The sequence below is a fragment of the Toxorhynchites rutilus genome, chromosome 1 (assembly GCF_029784135.1).
Source record: "Toxorhynchites rutilus septentrionalis strain SRP chromosome 1, ASM2978413v1, whole genome shotgun sequence".
Lineage (NCBI taxonomy): Eukaryota > Metazoa > Arthropoda > Insecta > Diptera > Culicidae > Toxorhynchites > Toxorhynchites rutilus.
The window spans coordinates 187347496-187370343 of NC_073744.1; the positions used below are offsets into that span (position 1 = coordinate 187347496).

Sequence of the window (22848 nt, forward strand, 5' to 3'; positions counted from 1 at the left end):
TTGCAATGCCGATTTCCCCTGGCAGCTTGGTTTTGATGTCCTCTGTTAGGGATCCGCCGCATGTGTTGTCAATTTCGACCAATCAGAAGTGTGTATTTCCGTTAGGATAGGGGTTGAGATTTTTCAATTGTTCGATAGTTAGTTTGATGACATCTATTATTTTCTTCAATATAAAAATTGTTATGGAGTACCGAAATCAATTGACGCAAAAATTTCATCAATCCTTCATGTAATGACTGAGCAATAAGCATTTGAAATTGGACAGTTTTCACGATGTGTGCAATTTGTACCCCAATATGTTCCCGAAAGACGTAATCCTACGTCAAAAGGAATCAACGCTCAAATCCTTGCACCCCAAACGTAACGCTCTCGTTGTCGAAATTTTAAATTTATACCCGAGTACAGAGGCAGAAATGATGTGGTGCAAAAATACGGAACCAGTGTCTGTTGAATGGGGCGAGGCTGTAACCTGAATGATGATGATCATGGTTTGAATTATGAAGATTCAAAATTTCTCAGTTCATTCGCCAAGGGCAATTTGAAAAACTAAACTGAACCCTCGGCCTTGAGAAAGGTCATTTGGAAAACCTAACTGATGAATCGGGAATGCTGTGAAATCGCGAATAGCTTGTTTAGACTCAATAAATTGTAATATTTTCTCTATGCACATTGTCTGTGGAACGAACGCTACATTTGCTATTTCTGTTTCATAAAAAACATGCCAACATGTCTGATTTGACACCTTTACTGGAATTATATATTTTGACGTACGTCAAACAACTAGGTTTAGGTTTAGGCCTTAGGTTTTCGTCATTGCTACACATACAAAAATCACAGGAGGGTTGTGTCCGAGACACGACCGCATAGTTGATGTAGGATTCCGTTAGGCTGTTGATTTTGGATATGTTTAAAGAGAATTATATCGTTAAACTCATTGATACTGATTTGGTTTTAATGTCTCTGTTAGGGAACACATTTTGGTAGGAAAAAAGTCTCCTCTACTTTCATGTATTTGCAATGCCGAATTCCCCAGGCAGCTTAGTTTTGATGTCTGTGTTAGGGAACAGATTTCGGTGGGAACAAAAGCACCCCCTACTTACATGTATTCCTATGTCAAAAAACTAGGTAATGATGTCTTAGGTTTTCTCCATTGCTACACATACAAAATAGTTTAAAATAAGGCAACACCAGATGGGCCAACCAGAAGAGCCCGCGGGTCGCATGTAGAGTATAGCTGTTGTTGAGAGTTTATTGGTTTCGTTTACTCTGCTCATAGAACAATGGCTCCACGAGTGACCTGCTTAGTCTGGCTCGATCGGACAGTACGGGATCAACGACATCTATGCAGCATGGAGGCGTTCCGGAGCTTCTGCTTGGGCTTGGTTACAATGGTACCACGGGAAGACTTACGGTTGAGGTGAGTCGACAACCTTGTTGAACGACCTTGTTGAACACGTGGTTTCAATGTCATTTCTTTTTTCAGATCGTGAAGGGTAGTCAATTCCGGAACCTTGCGTTGAACAAAGTGCCAGACACATACGTAAAGTTATGCCTCGTCAACAGTATGGGCCAGGAGATGGCCAGAGCGAAAACTTCCACTCGGCGGGGCCAACCCAATCCTTTGTTCAAAGAAACGTTCATCTTTCAGGTTTGTCGCCGTTCGAGTTTGTGAACCATAGTTTGTACAGCTTAAATGTGATCCGCTCGTTCCAGGTGGCCTTATTCCAGTTGAACGACGTCACCCTGATGGTGTCGGTGTACGCGAAACGGAACATGAAGCGCAACGAGATGGTCGGCTGGTTCAGCCTGGGGCTCAACTCGAGCGGTCCGGAGGAGAACGGCCACTGGGGGGATATGCGGGACGCGATGAACCCCCGCTCGGAACTGGTGACGCGATGGCACGTGCTGGTGGATTCCTGATTCAACTAGCTAGGGCTCTCCCCTCGGCAGAGCACGGTCATCAGCGAGGATATCACCGAGGTGACGGTGACGGGTGGCCGCCACAAGTCGCACAAAGTGCGCCGTAGCTCCTCCAGTGGTGGAGGTGGTGGTGGTGGTGGCAGTGGTGCGGGAGGATCGCTGGCACCATCTGCCCGGGACGAGTGGCAACCCAAACCGTCCAATCGGGACTCGGTAGCCGTCGATATCTCAATGATGCCTGGGAGTGACCTACTGGAGTTTGTCTAAGCTTCAAGTTTGGGTGTTTATATACACTGAAAATGAGAGAGTGAGAGAGAGAGAGCGCGTTCGCGAACGAATGAGAGCGAAGTCGAGAAAACGAGTGAGAGAGATTGAAAGCAATGGAGTTCAATGTTTGACAGGTGTGCAGATGTAACTATACCTAGATGTGACATTCATTTGTTTCCACATTTTAACCCATCGTGGTCACTTCAGTTTGAAACCAAACCATTTTTGATGTTTGCATGTAACTCACACATTAGGATTATGATTCGAACTCTGAACGTTAATATTTGACCCAATCAAACGGAAGTCATATACATGTGAATTCTTACTAAAGTATATATATTTAGCACACAAGCAGTCTCTAGAATTTGGAAACGACACCAATGAGAGAGAAGCATTGAAGACCAGAGGTCTTGTTGTGAAAAAATTGATAATTGGAAAAGCTTTTTAGCGGAACGGATATTCGGGGGTAAAAAACACAAGAAGCACAAATTTAAGGGGTGGGATTATAAGAAATATTTATATCTTTTTTGAAACAATTGGAACGATAAGAAACAAAATTATACAGTTTCAGTTTATGGTGTTAGGAAACATTGGGCCACTTAATGAAGCACGCCGCGTCATTTTGGAAGCGGGATCCAAACCGGGCGTGATTCATTTGCCCCTTCACTAATAGTTCGTACCTGTTTTTGTATCTAAATTCTGTCCTGTTCTCGTCACGAAGACGGGAGAGAGAATTCTATTTTAGGAAACTGAAACAAAAAAAAAACGAAAATATAAACGCTATTTTGGATACAAACCACATTGGAACGTAACCACTAACTAATTGGGAGCTAACCTTAGTTTGTTTTCGGTTTTGGAAGCAAAAAGAATATTAAATATATCTATATTTATTGGGATCAGTAGAGAGACTATATTTTATACTGATTGAAACGAACAAATCAAATATTACAGAGGTTAGAAGGCAAAGGAGAGCAGGAGCAAAAAAATATATGATAAAATTTAGTACCTTTCAAAGGAAATTTACTGTAAACTCAATCGCGCACACACACATACATTTATTGTTAATGAAATTATCTCGTAAGGGAGACAAGAAACCTACTATTTAACAACAACCATCTCAAACAAGTGACATACTCTAATGTATTTTTATACACCGCGAAACCCGGTTCATTTGTGTCGAATGGGCTGTCCGGGGAGGGCATATGCAAAGGCAGAAGAAGCAACAAAGACTAAGCGAAATTTGCGAGAGGTTAGGTGACCAATTTACAGTCGGAGTAATGAAACAGAATTAGAAGATTTCCCACCCTCCCACGCTTTGGAATTAGTTACGAGGTTGCATTCGGTTAGCATATGTTTTGTTTCCTCCATTCGGAAAAAAAAAACAAAATTAGACAAGTAGCAAAATTTTGAACGACACGAATAGTAACCTATTTGATCAGAGACCGAAGTAATTGTCAAAGACTGTTTTTAGTGAAATGAGGGGACATTGAAGCGAAGCAAAAGTAAATTTGTGGGAAAAGGTCCGGGTTAGGATTAAAATTTGTAACTGTAGTTTATACTATATATCAAAATTAACGCAACTTAGTGAATCTTAAAATTGGTAGTACTAAGGTAATGGGGATTAAAGTTTTGGTAATTGGAGTTTGGCAACAAAATACAGTGCGGCCAGAAATTGGCGAAACGGAAACAATTGGTAAATGATAACTATACAAAAGAAATGCTTTAATATTAGCTGAAGGAGCAGAAACAATGTTACGGTCAATTAAGGAGGAGTTTATTGATTTCCATTGATTTATTTACATTTGCGAGTTTCTAGCTCTGAAAGTCGCCTCGCCTCAGAGGGCGGCCAGTTCTTTTAGGCATGAAGCAAAAATCACATGGTTGATAGGACAATGTACGAGACACTACTAGGAACATTTTTCAACTCCCCATCATTAACTATGAACCATCCAGTAGAAGCCAAGGTTGATAGCCTCGAATGGGCAGCGATAGGAATGATTCGGACGTCGTCCAGTTCTGTGCCGAAGTCTCAAAAAACGTCGCAGATTTTGTTTTGTGGATTTTGTTCATTGCTGCAAATGCGGAGAGGCACGGTCGAAACCAGTGTTTGAATGGTTGGTTACGCTATTTTACCATTACTTGATCCGGATCTGGATGAATTTCAAGAAGCTTAATTATTTTTCAAGCGCTTAAGATTATTGAAATTTATTCTAGATCACGATTTTTTCCACGAACGATTAGCTGCCAGTTGTACTGAAACCGAGGTGACGAAAAATGAATTTATTACGATAATTTGAGGTAACACCGAGGTTGATAATCCATTGTGATTAGACAATCGAATTTGAGAACAACTTATTTATTATCAATGCTACATTATATCAATTAGAAATTCATACTATTCTTCAAAGCATTTATATCGTGCGTTCTTCTTGTTGTGTTGCAACACGGGGTTGCCAAGTGTTTTTAAGTAAAGTTTGGATGCGGGTGAATAAAAAATCTGGATTTGTCTCGAAATTTATGAAATAGATGTTTTTGATACATATGGAACGGTATATTTTTAGAGGCGAATGAACTGCAAAGTTTAAAGCCTCTTAAAAACAAAGAAAGAAGAAGATGGAACGGTATACCTATCATACATTGAAACACTACTTTGAAACAAATCTGGTACCGTTCGAAAAAGTCGCTAGACTCTACATCTACATGATAAGCATTCGTTACGAAACTAAAAGAGGTTCGTAGAGCATCAAACCTACCAAGGGCTCTCTGAGCAACTGCTTCTAATAACAGTCATCTTTTCGCGCATGGATGTGACATCCTCAGAGGATTCATTTTCAGAAATTCATGAATCTCATCAAGTTTTCCGTAGAAATCCGGACGAATTATGAAAAAGTTTGGACTAGACAAAGGACAGTCTGGATGTCTGGATAATCCGTAAAAGGCTGGCACACTCGCTTTCTAACCAGGGGTTGACAATTTCGAAACCAAAAGATGAAAATGATTTTTTTTACTTCTTCTTTCTCTCTCTAGTAAACTTCAATTTCGATTGTGTGTATCCACTACGCATACTGAAACATCGTTTCTTCAATTTCGTTTCTTTCACTTGACGATTAAAAGTGCCCTATTAACCCTTTGCGATCGTGTGAAATTTGGGCATGGGTGTCGTACTGGTCGGAATTATTTTCCCTTGAACAAGATGCAAGATTATGAAAAATAAACTTTTTTTTTTGTTTTTTTGTGAACTATGTACGTATTAATCAGTGTTTGGATTTCGATCAAAATCGAATGATACACACTGTGTCATGCAAGTAAACTCTCACGAACATATAACCAAATATGAGAGGATCATTCAGATACTTGTATGAATGTCAGCAATCACTTTTGTAACATTTAGTGATTAAACTAAGAGAGGAACGAAGACTGTTGTTTGCATATTCGAGCTGTATCAAACATGGCACACTATTTTCGAAGCCTGCATACAAGTTTGAACCGCATATATCGTCCCATTTTACTATAGCGAAACCCACTGCACAGACAAGTGCAAAACAATAAATGATACAAGAAAAATTACGTCATCATTACGTCACCATTTGCGGAGAGCAGCGAATGGGAAAAGAGATAAAACGCGAGAGTTTTTACTTCTCACTGGAGCGGTGTTGCTAGTAAAACTATGCGGTCTATATGAATATACACATTTCTCGCGCAACTTTTGAAAAGGTCCTATGTAACAAATGTAAACAAATCGAGTTAAGGGATGCACGCCATTAGTTTTCATTCATTGAATGCATTACAAAAACAATCGTTCACGTATCTATCTTGTTCATCTTTTTATCACCGATACAAAAAATATCCAATGTACATATTCGGATTTTGAGCACTCGGCTGTTACTTCGGACGCCACTTTCCTCTGACGCTCGAAAAGTCCGAAGTAACAAAGCAGTCAAAACAAAACGAAGTCGTACTTCGGTCGTTTTGAGTTTTTGTTTCTTTCAGGTGTTGTTATCGATTTCAGTGCTATTCAACGAGTGATAACAATAATAATCTGTCTTTAGAACGATATGCTGATATTTGGATTGTTGTTTAGTAGTTAGTTTCAAACTCTTATCGTGCAACGCAATATGTCCAATGTGCAAACGCGGGCATTCAAAATGTCCAATGTAACATTTTTCGCTCCGAGGCTTCAACTTTAAGCTTAAATCACGAAACAACAGTTACGATTGGTTTTTCAAAGGTATTATTGACTGCTAGTGGTGAAAGTACTGATAAAGATCGATACCTTCTAAGACAATTCGCGGAATAATGTTTGGGTCTTCAACTTCGTTTTTCTCGAGTTGAGGAAAATGTTACATTGGACCTTTTCAAAAGTTACGCGAGATTTCAAGGGATAGAGGCGTTAAAATGGAAAATATAATCTGACTACCCTTCCCTTAGTCTCTATCGAGCTAAATAATCATATAGTTTGCACTCTCTGAGACTTAAAAATCAGGATCTGCTACATTAGCTGAAGATGAATCTTTCGCTTTGCGTTGTCCGTACGATCCTGCTGTTTCATGATGCATGGAGAGGTCGGTATGCATATGTTAGAGCAGTGGTTTTTTAACCTTTTCTGCTCCATGCCCCCCTTTTCCAAATTCGTCCAAGTCCTTCCCCCCCCCCCCCTCATATCAGAAGAAAGTGAAAGAATCGATCATTGTAGTCCAGAACTCGCATTGTGATTTGTCTTCAAATAAATCTTTCGCAGCAGAGTCGTTTTGAAGGTCGATGAATTCGTCCTGAAATTGAGCGGGAACTTTAGTCACTGCCAGTCGGAAAGGATTTCGAGCCAGGTCCAGATCTTGTTTTTTCATATCAGGAAAATATGTTTCGAATTCAACATGGAGTGATGACAAATGCTGCACAATCTCATTTTTGATGGTCTTTGGTACTATTTTTTCGTCTGTTCCACTCAATCACTGATGAAACTCTTTCGAAGATTGCGAAGTTGTTCAGCCTTATGTTTCCAATTCTGAAGTTCGTCGAGGAACGCATTTAGCGAATCAATCAAATCTATGATGGAGGTTTGACTTCCAAATATATCAGCCAGTAGGTTAATTGTATGATCCAATCAGGGTTGCTTACCACTACCAAAAGATCGCTTTTTTCTTGCAGCTTAAGAAAAGATTTCACCTTAGTTCTCAATTCGAAAAACCGATCTGTTACATTTTCTTTTCGAAAGCCAACGAACATTGGTATGATACAATAGCATCTGGTGATTAGAATCCAAACTTGCACAAAATTGTTTGAAAAGTCTCGAGTTCAATGCACTTGATTTCACAAAATTTACAGTTTTGATTATTTGCTCCAAAACAACAGTTAAAGATTCTGGTAGTGTTTTGGGAGCTAGAGCTTGTCTGTGTATCATGCAATGGATTCCTTTTATCTTTGGATTAAGTTTTTTAACACTTGCCTGAAATACTGACTTGTTTCCCATCATTACTGGTGCACCGTCAGTACAGGGACCGCAAACATTATCCTAAGAAAGTCAGTAGAATCGAAGAATGAACTTACTTTCGCCAAAACGTCAGAACCTTTTGTTGTTGATTCGAGGGGGAACATAACAGGAATTCTTCCTTGATGGCATTACCGAGTACACGAAACCCAATGATTGAATTGCAGCCAATTTTTTCCTAGTACGATTTCCACCATTTTCATTGCACAAGGTTTAATGAGCGTTTCTCCGATTGTATGAGGCTTTTTTTGCCTCGCAATCTCCAATGAAACGACATACGATGCTTCAACAATTTTCGAATTTGTAGAGAAGAAATTTCCGGTTCTATCCATCTTCATCATTTTAACATTCCGTTTACTTCGTTCGAAGAAATCTACTTCTTTATCCGAGTATTGAAGGTGTGTTTTGAAATACTGCTTCAATTTACATGTTTTCATGGAGTCATTGGTGAGGATTTTCAAGCAAATCAAACATTGCGGTCGTTCCTCCTCATTCACAATGATGAGAAGCCGAACTGAAGATACGATATGTCGTACTTCCTTATTTTAGAAGCCATAGCTATGTCCTGCAAAAAAAAACATAACATTTACCATGATGAAGAAAATTACGTATTCAAAATCATACAAATCGTGAACGTAAAGTTTCAGTACGATTTTTTCCTCACTCAGAAAGTCCACAAGTTACACTGTTTGTTGGAAAGCCTGTCGAATTGCAAATCCAACATGAAGCATAAGTCGACTGCTTGGAGTTCGTGATAAATGCTGCTTTTTCACACAAATCAATACGAGTATTTTCTGTTCCAAGTTGACGTTTATTGTGAACCATAAACACGGTTCACGGTGTTATTTGTGAGAGTGAGCAGGACGGTATCAAAACACGGCTCACAGTAAGTCAAGACGACAAAAGATGGAAACATTTACATGTAGTTACATACGTATACAATGCAGTGGTGGAAGTATTTGGACCAAGACAATATGTCAATCTTGACGTTTTAGTGCCGATGAAGCAAATTTATGTGTATAGAATTGCTGCATAGAATGTTTTCAAGCTGATCCTTTCAAAAAAATGTTTATAAACATTGTCAACTGCGAAATATATGTGTAGTATTCTCTCGCACAATTCCCCCCTTATAATGATCAAATTCCCCCTTAGGGGGGAATTCCCCACCGGTTGAAAATCACTGTGTTAGAGGCAAAGAAGAAAATAAGCTTTCTGCACCGAAAGCGTATATGATAGCTTTGCTTGCATGCTGGTGTGCAATGAAGTGCGAGCCGATGCAGAGTTGTCTCCTTCTCTTTTGTGTCGTGATTTGCAGCACATAACAACAATAGAATACCGCTGGGGGAAATGTTTCCTGAAAGATCATATTTAAACGGACGAAAGCGATTTTTTCAATGAGTGGATCATTTGGCAAACACTGGTATTAATTTAACAATGTATTTCAATGTGATGTTTTTATATAAAAGAGATTTTGTCGCTTGAGACACCAAAGTGTTGGCTAAATTCTGCTGTTGTGATTTTTGTCCCACATTCCTATGCATGCAACGCACTGTGCGATGTTTTGTGTGGGTGACTACTTTGTTTGATACTGAGTACCGTTATCTATTACTCATAGGAGCACCGTATTGTTTCGTGAACAGGTTCACTAGACACTAAGCTTCGTTAAGGAAAAGCATAAGCTCATACTTGGTTGAGTGAAATATGAGATTAGCATGGTTTCTTGCTGTGGTAGTTGAGAGCAGACAAACGATCACAAAGAGTTAATTATCATTTGAATAGGCTTCATATCGCTTCAGTTTCACATGTGAAAGGACGATGATTGCTTCCAATTGAAAGTTTTAATATGATTTCATGAGGAGGCGATCTGGCGTAGTGGTAACATACCTCTCACGCTAAAGGTCACGAGCTCGATTCTCACTCCCGACATTCTTCCAAAAATGGAAGTAAAAAGTGACGAACCAGTCAAATGAGTTGAAAATCACTATAATACAGATAAAAAAAAAAATATGATTTCATTTCTCCAAACTGGATTATACCGGACCGTCTTCCAAAAAAGTGGAATTAACGTTTTACAAGGCCGTGGAAACTAGGCAACGAATCGACTTCAACTTTAGAGAATATAATGCTTACATGAGGAATAACACATATTCACCTTTGAAAATTTTTTAACTATTGAAACAGTTGAAAAAATTGGTGGCAATATAGTTACCACGGCCCGTTAATCTCAAAAACACTGTCTTGTAATTCCACTTTATTGCGCCTTTGGTTAGGCAAAAATCAAAACAATATTTCTAGTGCAACGAACAAACCTGTTTTTATATAGAGTTTCAAAAAAAAAAAAAAAATTAGAATATTTCATCAAATACACCATTCATTTTATTGAAAAAAGTTGATGTCACGGACGGGAGCTTAACATAGGTCTGTGATTGTGTGTAGTAATTGCATTTGAATTGAGTTTTTTCATTTTTCAAAATCTGTTTTTTTTTCTCTTTTGATACATCAAAAAGAAATTCTGAAAAAAACGTTTCCGGTATAAACTTGTATTCTTTAACGGGTTAAATGAGATAACGTGATAGAATCCGGAACCACATAATCCTCAAATTGTTAACTTTTTTTACTATATTCACTGTTCATGTTCTAAGCAAAAAAATGCTGGATAAATTTCCTGTCTGATGGTATGTAACACAACATATGTCGCAATAGAGAATTTGGGTAAAACGCGTTTGAAAACTCTTAATGAAACGTTACATTTTTTGTAGAGTGACCCCCCTATATAGAGATCAAAGACATAGTCCTATGTCCAAACTGCATGATCTAACCTAGTTGATCCTAAATCGTACGTTTACACTGAAAAACACTGCATTTTTAACGAATTTTAACAGAATTTGCTGTCGGTGCTCTAAAATCGTGGATTTGTTATATAAAAATGACTCCCAAATTAATATCGTACATTTTTAGCAGCCAAAAAATGGCAGTATTCCAAGTGCAGCGAAAAGAATATTTAATTAAAATATACACGCGACAAAAAAATTAGGGGAACAGAGTGCGGAAATTCGGAAATTTTAAGTGATTTTTGACATGCTGTAACTTCGTGAAAAATCAACGCACATCCATGGGATGTACATCATTTTGAAGCTACAACTTTCAGGTGTTAGAATATTTTACGTACATATTTTTATCTTGGTGTGTAGTGGGTAACAGTATCGGGAAGAAATGAAAAATCGATATTTCTCTGTTTTTTCAAAGATTTTCTGGACTAACACAATTTTTTGCTAACCAACTCAACAGCAAATCCAATTAACCTTCTCAACCAGCTTTTATTTGGTTCTTAGAATGTTTCTGTAGGACCTTTCCATACAGAGATATTTCAGTTTGAATAGAAAATGATGAATCATTCAATAAACAACCATCGCACGGCAAATCGAAAAGCACTTTTGAAAACTCCAATAAATTCTGCACATGGATAATTTGTTAATAAATAAAATTATTATTTTAATTTAATTTATTTTTCTTATCTTTGGGTTGTTAAAGTCGTATCAATACATCCAGATAAATCATAAAAAGGTTTTTTCATAACCCTCTTAATGTATGATTTATATATGGTTTTGATGAATTTTGCCTTTAAATTTTCTATCAATTTCATTCCTGAGCCGATACATCGTTCTTCGCTTTCAAAATAGAGTAATGATGGACTCTAGGAGGCAACCGATTTCTGGACATTGTTTTGTTGGCTTTGTAAAGCGAAAATATTCGCGAAACACTCGCTGATAATGTGGAACTATCAAAAAGTGTCTTACAAACGACCTTTGCAATAGATAAAAAAAAATTCCGATCACGCCTTTTGACAACAGCTGGGACCAAGTTATATCTGAGTCATTTAATTTTTTCCCCATAAGATTCGTCTTGAGCAGCATCAATTAGTTATCCAAGCCTTGTCTATTACCTGCTTCAACGTATTGAGGGAATTGGCGCATCAAATCATTAAGGTTTGGTTAGCTTGACGAAAGTTTGAGGGTTTATCAAGGTCGAAGTTTTGATAACCGGATCGCTGAAAATCAAAACGCTTGGAAATGTGTTTAACGAGTTCAATATAGAAGTCCCGTCAACTCGATTTGGAGATCAACTTCCTAGCTGCATCCAATCTTCTGCATCGATACCAACGTAAACATCCTCAGGCTTCTCCAGAAAGTCTTCAAAATTCTTTCACATCAAGGTCAGCATCAGCGAATCATTGTACGTTGCTCTTCAAACATAAAATACTCAACATGATTCACAATAACGTTCTTGTCTCATTCTAATGTTCGCAAAATTGAGAAGTTATTGATGAGCGGTAGAACATAATTCAGGAACAGCATAATCGATTTAGTCATAAAATGCCCAACTTGAAAGCACTGCAAATCGCTCAAGATCTCACATAACCACTGCCTCCAACAAAAGCCATATCGTTACTGATGGATGGAGAATATTCAACGACTTAGGTTCAACGATTTCCTGTATGGACTTAAATTCAGCAGAAAGTTTTGGGCTGTTTGACGTATAACTGTAGATATCACGCATAAGTTGTTCTACGTAAAGGGTGTGTCACATCAAATTGCATCACGGAAAAAACGCTGTAGAAATTTAATTTTTAGGAATTATATCTTAAGCTTTCGCTTATAATCAGATAAGAGTGTATAGATCACGTTGGCCATGCTTCACTGTCAATTTTTCGTAAATTTGGAAAAATGTCGTCGAACGAAAAAGAGCGTCGTGAATTAATCCTGTGCACTCATTTCGAGAATCCGGAGTTGTCACATCGGGACATCGGTACGATGCTGGGAATCGTCCAATCCACGGTCAGCAAAGTACTAAAACGATACTTCGAGAACCTAACCATCGACCGGAAGGTGAAGAACGGCAAAAATGGATGCTCCGTCAGTGAAAAAGATCACAAGCGCGTAGTTAAGCAGTTTAGACGTGATCCGAGAAGTTCGGTCCGGGATGTCGCCAATAAGCACCCTTTATACTAGATTTTTGACGTGTGACTACGTCTAACCGGAATATATAGGGGGTAAAATGAAAACATAAACACTGAACATGCAGGAAAAAATGCAAGATTTCGAATGCTTATAACTCGAACATTTCTTACTGGATCGGAAAGATGTTTGCATCAATTGATAGGGAATATTTCTACGCGTCTATCGCAATTAATAAAATGTTATTTTGCATTAGATTAATAATTGAATAACTGTAAAATGTTAAGCGTTATCTATACGCCCTAACTGCCTCGTTTTGATTGGCCCGCTTTACGGTTTCCCCAACACAGACTTTAAAACCAAGCAGCCTTGGGGAAATCGGAATTGCAAATACATGAAAGTTGGGGAACTTTTGTTCTCTCCGGAATGTGTTCCCTAACACAGACCTCAAAACCAAGCAGCGTTGGAGAAATCGACATTGCAAATACATGAAAGTAAGGGGAACTTATGTTCCCACCGAAATGTGTTTCCCTAACACAGACTTCTAATCCAAGGAGCGTGGGGAAGTTGGCATTGCAAATACATGCAAGTCGAAGGCATTTTTGTTCCGACTGAAATGTGTTTCCCCAACACTTCGAATCCATAGAGCGAGGGGAAATCGGAATTACAAATACATGCAAATCGGGGGCATTTTTGTTCCGACTAAATATGTTTCCTCAACACAGGCTTCAGAACCAAGGTGTCTAGGGAAATTGGGATAGCAAATACATGCAAACTGCGAGTACTTTTGTACTCGCTTGCCTTTGTGCAGACTAGAGCGCGTTTCCCTAATACGGTCTTCTAAACTTAGGTACAGCGCGAACTCGATTATATACAGTTTCTGATTTCTTTTTACTGTATATAATCGAATCCTGTATATAAACAGAAAACACCTTTCTCACATGAAAAAAATGAATTTATCCAAATTCTCTCAGGAGGTGATAGACGATTATATTTGATGAAAAAAATCCTTCTACGCATATGTTCGAATTTCAACAATGACAGAGTTATAGAACTTTTTTTTGTTTCGGACTCTGTTGCCTCAAACTACATTACAAAGTACGCTACAGAAGACGATTCTGTTGCTTTCATTTGAAAGATGAGAAAATTTAGTACAGGATATAGTAGTGAAACATTTTGGAAGTGAAAAACTTAAAAGTTAATAATTTTCAATGTGTTATTATTAATTTCATCCTTAAAATTTATATTTAACTAGATTGTTTCTATCAATTAAATTGAAGCTTTTTAACCGCTCTACAGTCTGTTTATTGACACCCAATTTCTTTCTTAGTTTGGCTGCAATATCGATATAAACAATTCCTGGTGAACATTCAAACAAAATCTTCAAAAAACACGATTTTTACCGCACTGTACATATAATAGCCACTTAAATTACACCTTAACGTTCAAAGGTTAGAGTTCTTCTTGAAATGAGTCATATTTGAAACATAAAAAAAAATCCAAACTGTAAACGAGTCCAAAATTGTATATAATCGAATCACATATGATCGAGTCTCTATATAATCGAGTCCGACCTGTACATGGTAAAATCGTTTAGACACTAGAGACATGGCATTTGTTCGAACTTTTTACTCACAACGCAAATATATTGAATTCAATTCGTATTGTTTCATTCAATTTCATTCAATTCAATTTAATCAATACAAACAAATGATTACTAAGCTAAGGTAGTCCCACGTCAACCTTGCGGTTATATCATAGATATAACCCACCCATTTTTTTTTCACAAGCATAGCTACCACACAGTGCCAAAGAATGACATGTTTGGGGCTTAGAATGAAAAGGGGTGTAAGTGATTTGATCGATTTCTCTACATCGACTCTCCCTTTTGGTCATAACTTAGCTGCAAATACATTCCCAGCTGTATTTGACAATGTGGAAGATAGGTCAGAACTTCATCTATCGGATTCTATAGCAGACTCCTTTTTGCAGTTAAGTTATTAACTAAATAAAAACTTGATGAAGAGAAATCGATCAAGTCACTTACATTACATTCCCCTTGCATTCTGAGCCCCTCATATATATTTAATAGCGATCATATCAGAACCCTTCTTTTTGAACAATCGCATTACTGAGTTGTTATGACCCATCAGAGCCAAATCCCGTTAGTCGATTCTTATAATCGATTTTACCTTTGGCAAACTGCACAGTAGCGGAAGGGTAACGGGATCAGCAAAGACAACCTTTATTGCAGCATAACAATCATCTTTTGCAGGCAAAGATTCCTTATCCATTATCCTGACCACCAGGGCCAGAGTTTTATGACTGCTCAGGTCGGTAGATTCATCTCCTTTAATAGCAAAGTCATTGTTCCTCATGCGCTCTACTAGTTCATCATGTTGAGTTATGGCTATGACCGATTCAACTACATAAGCTGCTTTCGTTCTGCCGAATGGGATTAAAAAAACAAATCTGTAAATTCTGTATCTTGGCGAAAATCTGTAATTCTGTATGTACAGATTCTGTATCTGAAATTTGGCGAAACATCTGTAAAATACAGAATATTCTGTAAATATGGCAACCATGCTCGCACCTTACGCTTAACTCCACTCCACACTTAACTCTGTACAATTTTTTTTTTCCCAAAATATATATTTTATTAAGGCACATGTGGCGTTAGCCTGACGGGGCCGGGAGTCCAATATTTTGACAATTTTTGTCTTACAACTATGTTAGTAATATGTAACCGATTACTCGCGGTTGGCTCGAGGTTAGTATTACAAGTGTTCTCATAATTGGTATGTTGCAGTCTTCGATGCTCTGTACGTGTGCCCAACACGGGATACTTCCTATTGGGATGCAGCTGACCATTAATCAGCAACGCCCCCCTAGTCTGTACCCCATATCTAGCGTGGTGCGTCTTTCTCGCCTCGAGGAATCCAGGATAGAATGGTCACTAGCCGGCGCAATCATCAGCTCGTGTAGAGTTGTCATGAGCGGTACAACCTTTGGCTCTTGTTGAATGATCAGTGGACTGCACAACCTTCGTGCATCTGTAAAGAGTATGTGTATGTATTGCCGCGACTAAGTAAAAGTTTATCAACTCTGTACAATATCCACCTGCAGCTTCTTCTGGAGGAGGTTTAACTCTGTACAATATCCACCTGCAGCTTCTTCTGTACGGAAAACCCCCTTTTTTATGTCTTCCTAAGGGTTGACCTCCTTGAGATACTTCCGTAGTGCCTGCTTCATAATATCTCAGTATTTTTCGATGGGCCTTAGTTCCAGAGCATTGGGGAGGGTCATGTCCTCGGGTACGAAAGAGACCCCGCTGGCTTCGTACCACTCCAGAACATTCTTTGAATAGATCGTAGAAGATAGTAGGACTCTTGTGTTTTTCCAACAGAGGGAGCAGACGCTTCTGTGTGCACTGTTGGGACTTAGAACTTGAATATTGCGTTGACACGTATTGCAATATAGTTAATCCAGGTGTGAAGTTCGCTGGTTTATTCATATTTCATGCTTCCAGTGGTAGTGACTACTCTGGAAGTGAATTGCATCCTTTTACCGGTACGGTTGAACGAAATGGTAGCATGTTTCCGTTTTCCAGACGATGTCTGGAACCTGCTAGATGGGCTGAAAAGTCCCGGGATTTTTCAACAGATGACGTCACTAAAAATGAACAAGATTCATTTCGAGAGGTTTGTCTTTCACTAGCTCATGTGTGAAGTTGATGACATTTCGTTCATATGTTCACAAACGGCAGTTTTTTCAGTGTCACCTGAGTATAGAAAATGGAAATAGACGAATATCGTATTACTCCTGAACAATCAAAGTTATTCCACTTCTGCTCAATCGAGAACGCGGTTTATCAGCGGTTTTGTGAATATAAAATGAGCCGTACAAGCACCGCAGATGCACCTCGCTCTAGAAGGCCGAAAGAGGCTACGAATCCAGAAATCTTAAAACAAGTGCATCGACTCGTTTTGAACGATCGTAAAGTGAAGTTACGTGAGTTAGCTAAGGTCGTAGGTATTTCAAAAGATCGAGTGGGACACATTTTGCACGACATTTTGGACATGAAAAGGCTACCCGCGCGATGGGTGCCTCGATCATGAACCTGGTGAGTTGCTTTAGCTACGGATGCTAGTGTTAACATGCTATCACATATTCAATATTATCACTATCCATGGAGGGCCAAAAATGGCAGATGACCACGTGGTCCATTATCTTGCTTCTTATTTATATTTCCATACAGTGTAGATGTAATTTAAGCAAACTAAATGCATGTACTGAGCGGCACAAACCATTTCCAAAGCAGCGAAGCAATAAAATCTTCAAGTTAACTCTACGCCTCTACATTAACATGTACTGTTGATTCCTCACTGTCTCGAGCGACACTGAAAAACTGTTTTCAGTATCTCTTAACAAAACCATGGCCAAACACGCATACTGCAGCCTCAGGTGATCTTATATTTGAAAACGCTCGAATGCCGACGCGAAGTAGCTTTCCACCGAGTCTTCACTTCGGATTTGAGAACAATAATCTTGAAATTATATCAGAATGCGATCTTTTATTCATAACTCACTCTTCAAAGCGTTTCCGCTGGCTGAAAAATGAATGTTTCGCAAATAGTAATATAATTTACATAATATAAATTATTTACGCAAATAATAATATAAATGAGGGGCTTAGAATGAAAGGGGTGTAAGTGATTTGATCGATTTCTCTACATCGACTCTCTCTTTTGGTCATAGCTTAGCCTCAAATACATTCTCAGCTGTATTTGACAATGTGGAAGATAGGTCAGAACCTCACCTATCAGATTCTATAGCAAACTTAAATTGGAACGTTTTTGCAATTGAGTCAATAACTAAAGAAAAAGTTGATGAAGAGAAATCGATCAAGTCACTTACACCCCTTGCATTCTAAGCCCCTCAAATAATATAATTCACAATCATTCTCTTTTGCTTTGCTTCTGCGCGTCAGTGCAAGCTTCAAACTATGCTTGCTCTCGGTATATTCTGAAACCAAAAAAAGTTCTATAGAGGCTTTAAGCCCATTCCCCTTGGCCCTTGAAAAAAAATTATAGGAAGTTGTGTCCTAGATACGACCGCATTGTTGACGTAGAACTACGCTGTTATATTATAAAAGTCGCTTGTTTAAACCTTCGGATATTATTCTATAATGCTGTGAAATTTTAGAAACAACTGCTTAGTAGAATAATCTCTGAAATGTTTTTTTTATTGTAGAAACAGTTGACGATAATTGACTGATGATTCATTCTTGCCTTCGCAGAACAATACACTAGCTGATCGTATGTCGCAATTTATTTCATGTCAATGCATTGAAAATTTACCTCGAAAGCTATTCCGGTGGTCTTTTTCGCAATTGACATATACTCGATTACATTCGATTATATCAATATAACTTTGGCACCGCGAGGAAACAACAAAGACAACAATTGCAAGCATAAAATATCATGCTACATGTTATTTAGTATTGCATCAAAGGAATCGCACCTCCAGGTATCGTTCGTACAACGTAAACCAAGCGCCAAACAAGCGTTCGCCAAAGCATGCATACAGAGCCATACGTTGGTGGCTTGAAACTACTAGGAATATAAACACTTATCATCATTTTGCGCTATTCTCAAAAGAAACACTTCTGTTTATATTACTGGCCTCGAAAAAAGTTGCATTACTTTCTCATACTCGAGATAAGCGCAGCCGTCACCCTTAGTGGAGGAAGTTTTGCTACTGGCAAGCGAAACCTAATCACATACAAACTTCCAGAACGACATTCACTTTCTTGGTGATCAAACAAGTCAAATAAACTCTTTTTTTAATATCAACAACCTCGAAAACAGTAGCATTGCTTCATTATGATCAAGACTAGTGCAAATGCAATCCTAGTTGAAGGCAGTTTTGCGACTGGCACGCGAACCCAAATAACTTATATAACATTCCAGTACGACATTCAAGATGCTTGGTATTCCCCAAATGATTTTTTGGCGCACAACCTTATCGCCTGCTTCGCAATAACGTCAGTGTAATGCATTCATGCAATGTCAAAAGCACTAACGAAGTCCTTATGATGACGGAGAACAAACAATGTTAACTGCTTGGAAAAAGACTGAATTATGCCACACAGCTTGTACTCTGCTGTAACACCCATCGATGCGAATTCGCTGATAGGTTTGTCAAGAGCAACCGCCTTCACCACCAGCGGGAGGAACTGGTTGCTGCCTGGGTAACGGCTTTTACTTTTTCCACCGACGCGCCGAAGTCGCCAACTTCGCTGTTGTTCGATGCGAAGGCTCGGTTCAGTGCGAGTGCTTTTGACTGCATCAACATCGCGTGCATCATTAGATGACGCTTGCCTCGAAATTTTATTGCCCCTGACAATGCGTTCGTTTTTTGCTGGGCTCGAGCCAGCCTTCCTCTTATTCTTGTTCATCACACACTATGCGGAGCATCCAATTTATGACGCGGAAAGAAAAACACACGATACGAATAACGCGAAAAACGAACTGGAAAAACCACACGACGATATCCAATTTGAATTACCACTGGTGGGGTCCAATCTTAGACCGAAGCGCAGTGAAAGCAAAGTGAACTGGATTGCTCAACAGTCCGATGCCGAATGAAAGTTTGCCTTCTTCTTCTTTCTTTGTTTTTAAGAGGCTTTAAACTTTGCAGTTCATTCGCCTCTAACAGTTTGCCTCAGCGAGATCCACTGTTTATACTCTAGGCAAGTATTCCCCTTCATTCTTCTTCATTTCATTTCAGAAAGCACACAAATGGACAGAACAAATGTATGGGAAAATGGAAACGCTTAAAGTTTTCATGAATTTTAACCATTTACAAACCAAGGGATTCTAATGTATAGCATATTAAACAAATCTTAGGGAATTTCCGATTCGTTTGGTATGTAAATCGCCAAAATCCATTCGCGGCAAAAATAGTTATTAACGTTAACTTTATTTCATTAAAACGTGACCTGTTTTCTGATTTGGCACCCTTAATGAAATACGTAGTTCTACGTCAAAAGGCGTTTTGAAAAGCTAACGCTAAACTCCAATTATTGACCTGGAAAAAGGCCCTTTGGAAGCCACGCCGTAACTGCCATTTGTTTACTAGCTGGATGACTAATCAATCGTGCATAGGGTACCAGAATACCACATTTCTTAACCACCTCAATCTACCTTTGACTACGCATGAAAATAACAATACAGGAGCACTCTCAACCAGACGGCATGAAAATCGACGCGGGTCCTCATCCAAACAAAATTCCATTACTGTGTGTGTTGGATCGATAGACGGGAGCAGAGGCTCACGATCCTTCAGTGGAAGTGGGAGCTCTCTTGGAAAAATAGTAAAGAACTGATAAATTGACACCTTATGCTTGGTAAATGATGGAAGAAAATACGTTGCGCCAGAGCGAAGTGTTGATGCGTTGTATTTTCGTTCAGGCTGTAATAGGAAAAAAAACTGAAACGATTATGTGCATGCTGCATTGTTACCGCTCCTGTTGCTGATATTGGACTTGAATACTTTGCTTGCATTCGGGTTCTCCTTGAATTTGGTTGATGGTGCTAAGTACTTCATGGTTAGAAAATGACTGCTTGTTTCGAAGCGGGCAGCAATTTTTATGTATATTGGCTGGTAGAAAAATCACACAATGGTGGGGCTTGCGACGCAATCTTTCAATTCTCTTTAGGAACTGAACAGCAATATTTTTCATTCTTTTTTTTTTGTATCGAGCAAAACCGTTCGATTCGTTCAAATCGCCAAACATATTCCGAGAAAACAAATAATCCTGTTCTGAATCGCATGTCGGGCAAGAGTTACATTTTATGGCTCGTGGTGTACTGGATGTTTCAGTTGAAGCCGATTTGTCTAAAATACACATTGCAGACAGATAATTTTTTCATTTATTTATCCTGGCGGTATTCACGCTGGAATATTTTATTCTCTAGACGTAATCAATCATTTCAATACTGAGTTTTGAAAACAGCCCGTTAGAACAACATGAACAAATCCATTTGTCTGTGACACAGAATGCTCACGAATAGCAGTTCACTCACCACTGTTAAATCGAAAAGTCCAGAAACTATTCACTAACGTACACAAACTATGAATCGATCATCAAACGAAGCCTTTTGAATTCAGTCTTTCAAGATACCATTTTGTCGATATTAATAAAAACCAAAATAAGTGTAAACTAAACCATTAAAAATCATCAAATCCTATGCGTGTTTTATCTCATTCCCTCTCTAGCCACAAGTAATAATAAATTGAAAAGAAACAAAAAAACATAATACGGTTTAGAATTAAAGATATCAAATAACACATACTTAAAAGAAATCATGTAAAATATATAAAATAATCCTAAAACGAGGAGCAAAAACAGCAAAACAAAACCAAAAAACCATTTCAAACTCTTGTCGTATTTAGATGTGGTACAACAATGTGTGACTATGAGCCAAAAGCAAACGTTATAAGGATAAGTGAGTAACAATGCATCGAGATGCCCGATGTAGGCACTGTCGGACTGTCTTTCTGTGACAGATTCGAACATTGGGGAAGGTGAACTTTGTAATTTTATACACAGCCCAAAAAAAAAGAAGTTCGTCGTTATTGTGGAATCAAATGGAACCAAAAAAAAAAAAACAAACAAAAGAAAACGGATCGAGGGAAAGATAAATCCAATTTTTGTAACCTTCAATGTATGTTCTAAACAAAAAACCAAAATGAAGCAACCTTCAAGTGCGTAACTATTAACACACCGTTGTCCATCGTCTTTCCGACAAAAAATATATTGACTATTTAAACAATTACACCTTTGTGATACTATTCTATGCATGGCAAAGCTTTTGAGAAAAGAGGGAAGCAGTAAAAAAAAAGTTTGTTTTTGAGTTGTTCGGTAGATGGAGGAAACTGACAAGAAAATAGGAATCCCATGTTTTACAACACTTATTTTCAAACACACACACTGGAAAATCTAACGAAGAAATGATTCAACTCACAGAGTCACATGTGTAAATACAATTTTTTTAGGCGCAAGCATAACAAACACAACTCTGATTGGTAGATAGAAAGATAGCAATTGAAATCCCGAACAAGGCAAACGAATATTAAATAATTGCATCAAACAAACAAAAAAATTGAAACTGACCAAAAGAAAGGCCAAACATTTTTCTCTTACCGAAATTCATAGGAAGCTAGGCAAAGGCAAATAAACAAGCAGAAACAAATGATCATTTTTCTCTCCTGTTGATAGTTAGTCCTCTTCTAAGTAACACAAAAAAAATAACATTTACAACTCATTCATTCAACATTATGATGCTTTCCAATGTTGTATTGAGTTGCGCGAACGAAACGTGAAATCATTGATTAGTTGTAGGCGAGGGCGCTGTATCAGTTGTGTCCCTCGGAAATATGTGCATCTCAACGAATCAAAGAAATGAAAAACGTGTAGAAGTGATACCAGTTTAATTTAATTCGTTAAGGAAAGCGCACGTTCCCTACTATAGTTACCACATTTTAATAGCGAAATAGAGCAACTTTACAAGCGGACTGTTTGCTTGAGCTTTCCGATAAATTCTCGAACACAGGTGGAATCATTTACAAAGTATGTTTTAGGGAACGAACGATTATGAATTAACATATTGGAGGAAACTCAAACTAGAAAGAGATTTCTTAATTTTTTGTCTTACTTCTGTAATGTCAGATTCAAATAAAGATTCATGCATTTTCTACTGAATATCTATTCCGTTATCTTTCGTTATTTTCACGAGTACCATTGATTCTGAAAGAATTCTGTAGCGTCATAGACACAATTCGAGTTATGTCGTGCTGAGCCGGAAGAAGGAAACACCAAGAAGGACTGCACTGCTCGTTTTATTGCAGCGCCTCTACTGCGCAGTTCTGGAATGTTTTGACAATAGATTGTTTAGAAAGTTCTCCTCTTTCGGTGATGAAAGTTTTGCAACGATACACCCAAAAGATAGAAGCGGAAAGAAGAAAAATTGTTTTGAGCTTCCACGCACTGCAGTATGCATTACAGAAAAATCCATACAACGATACAATTCCAATAAATCTAAGAGACAATATCCGAAGAATGTGTCCGCGTGCAGCTTATAGCTCTTCAAATTGGACGCAGAAGCAGGGTCTCATGGTCCAAACAAGCAATTGGACGTTGGTTCTGACGAAGTA

General features: G+C 38.3%; 1 protein-coding gene across 2 annotated transcripts in view; it reads left to right on the top strand.

Annotated features, from left to right (window-relative positions):
• Positions 1–22398, top strand: part of LOC129763546 (synaptotagmin-14) — a 42817-nt gene extending 20419 nt beyond the window's left edge. For both annotated transcript variants that reach the window (XM_055762740.1, XM_055762747.1), the window contains 3 exons: positions 1277–1417; positions 1484–1648; positions 1714–22398. In XM_055762740.1, the coding sequence (XP_055618715.1) occupies positions 1277–1417; positions 1484–1648; positions 1714–1920 (513 nt within the window). In that variant the 3' untranslated portion in view covers positions 1921–22398. The remainder of the gene's footprint in view (positions 1–1276; positions 1418–1483; positions 1649–1713) is intronic.
• The last annotated feature ends 450 nt before the right edge of the window (positions 22399–22848 follow it).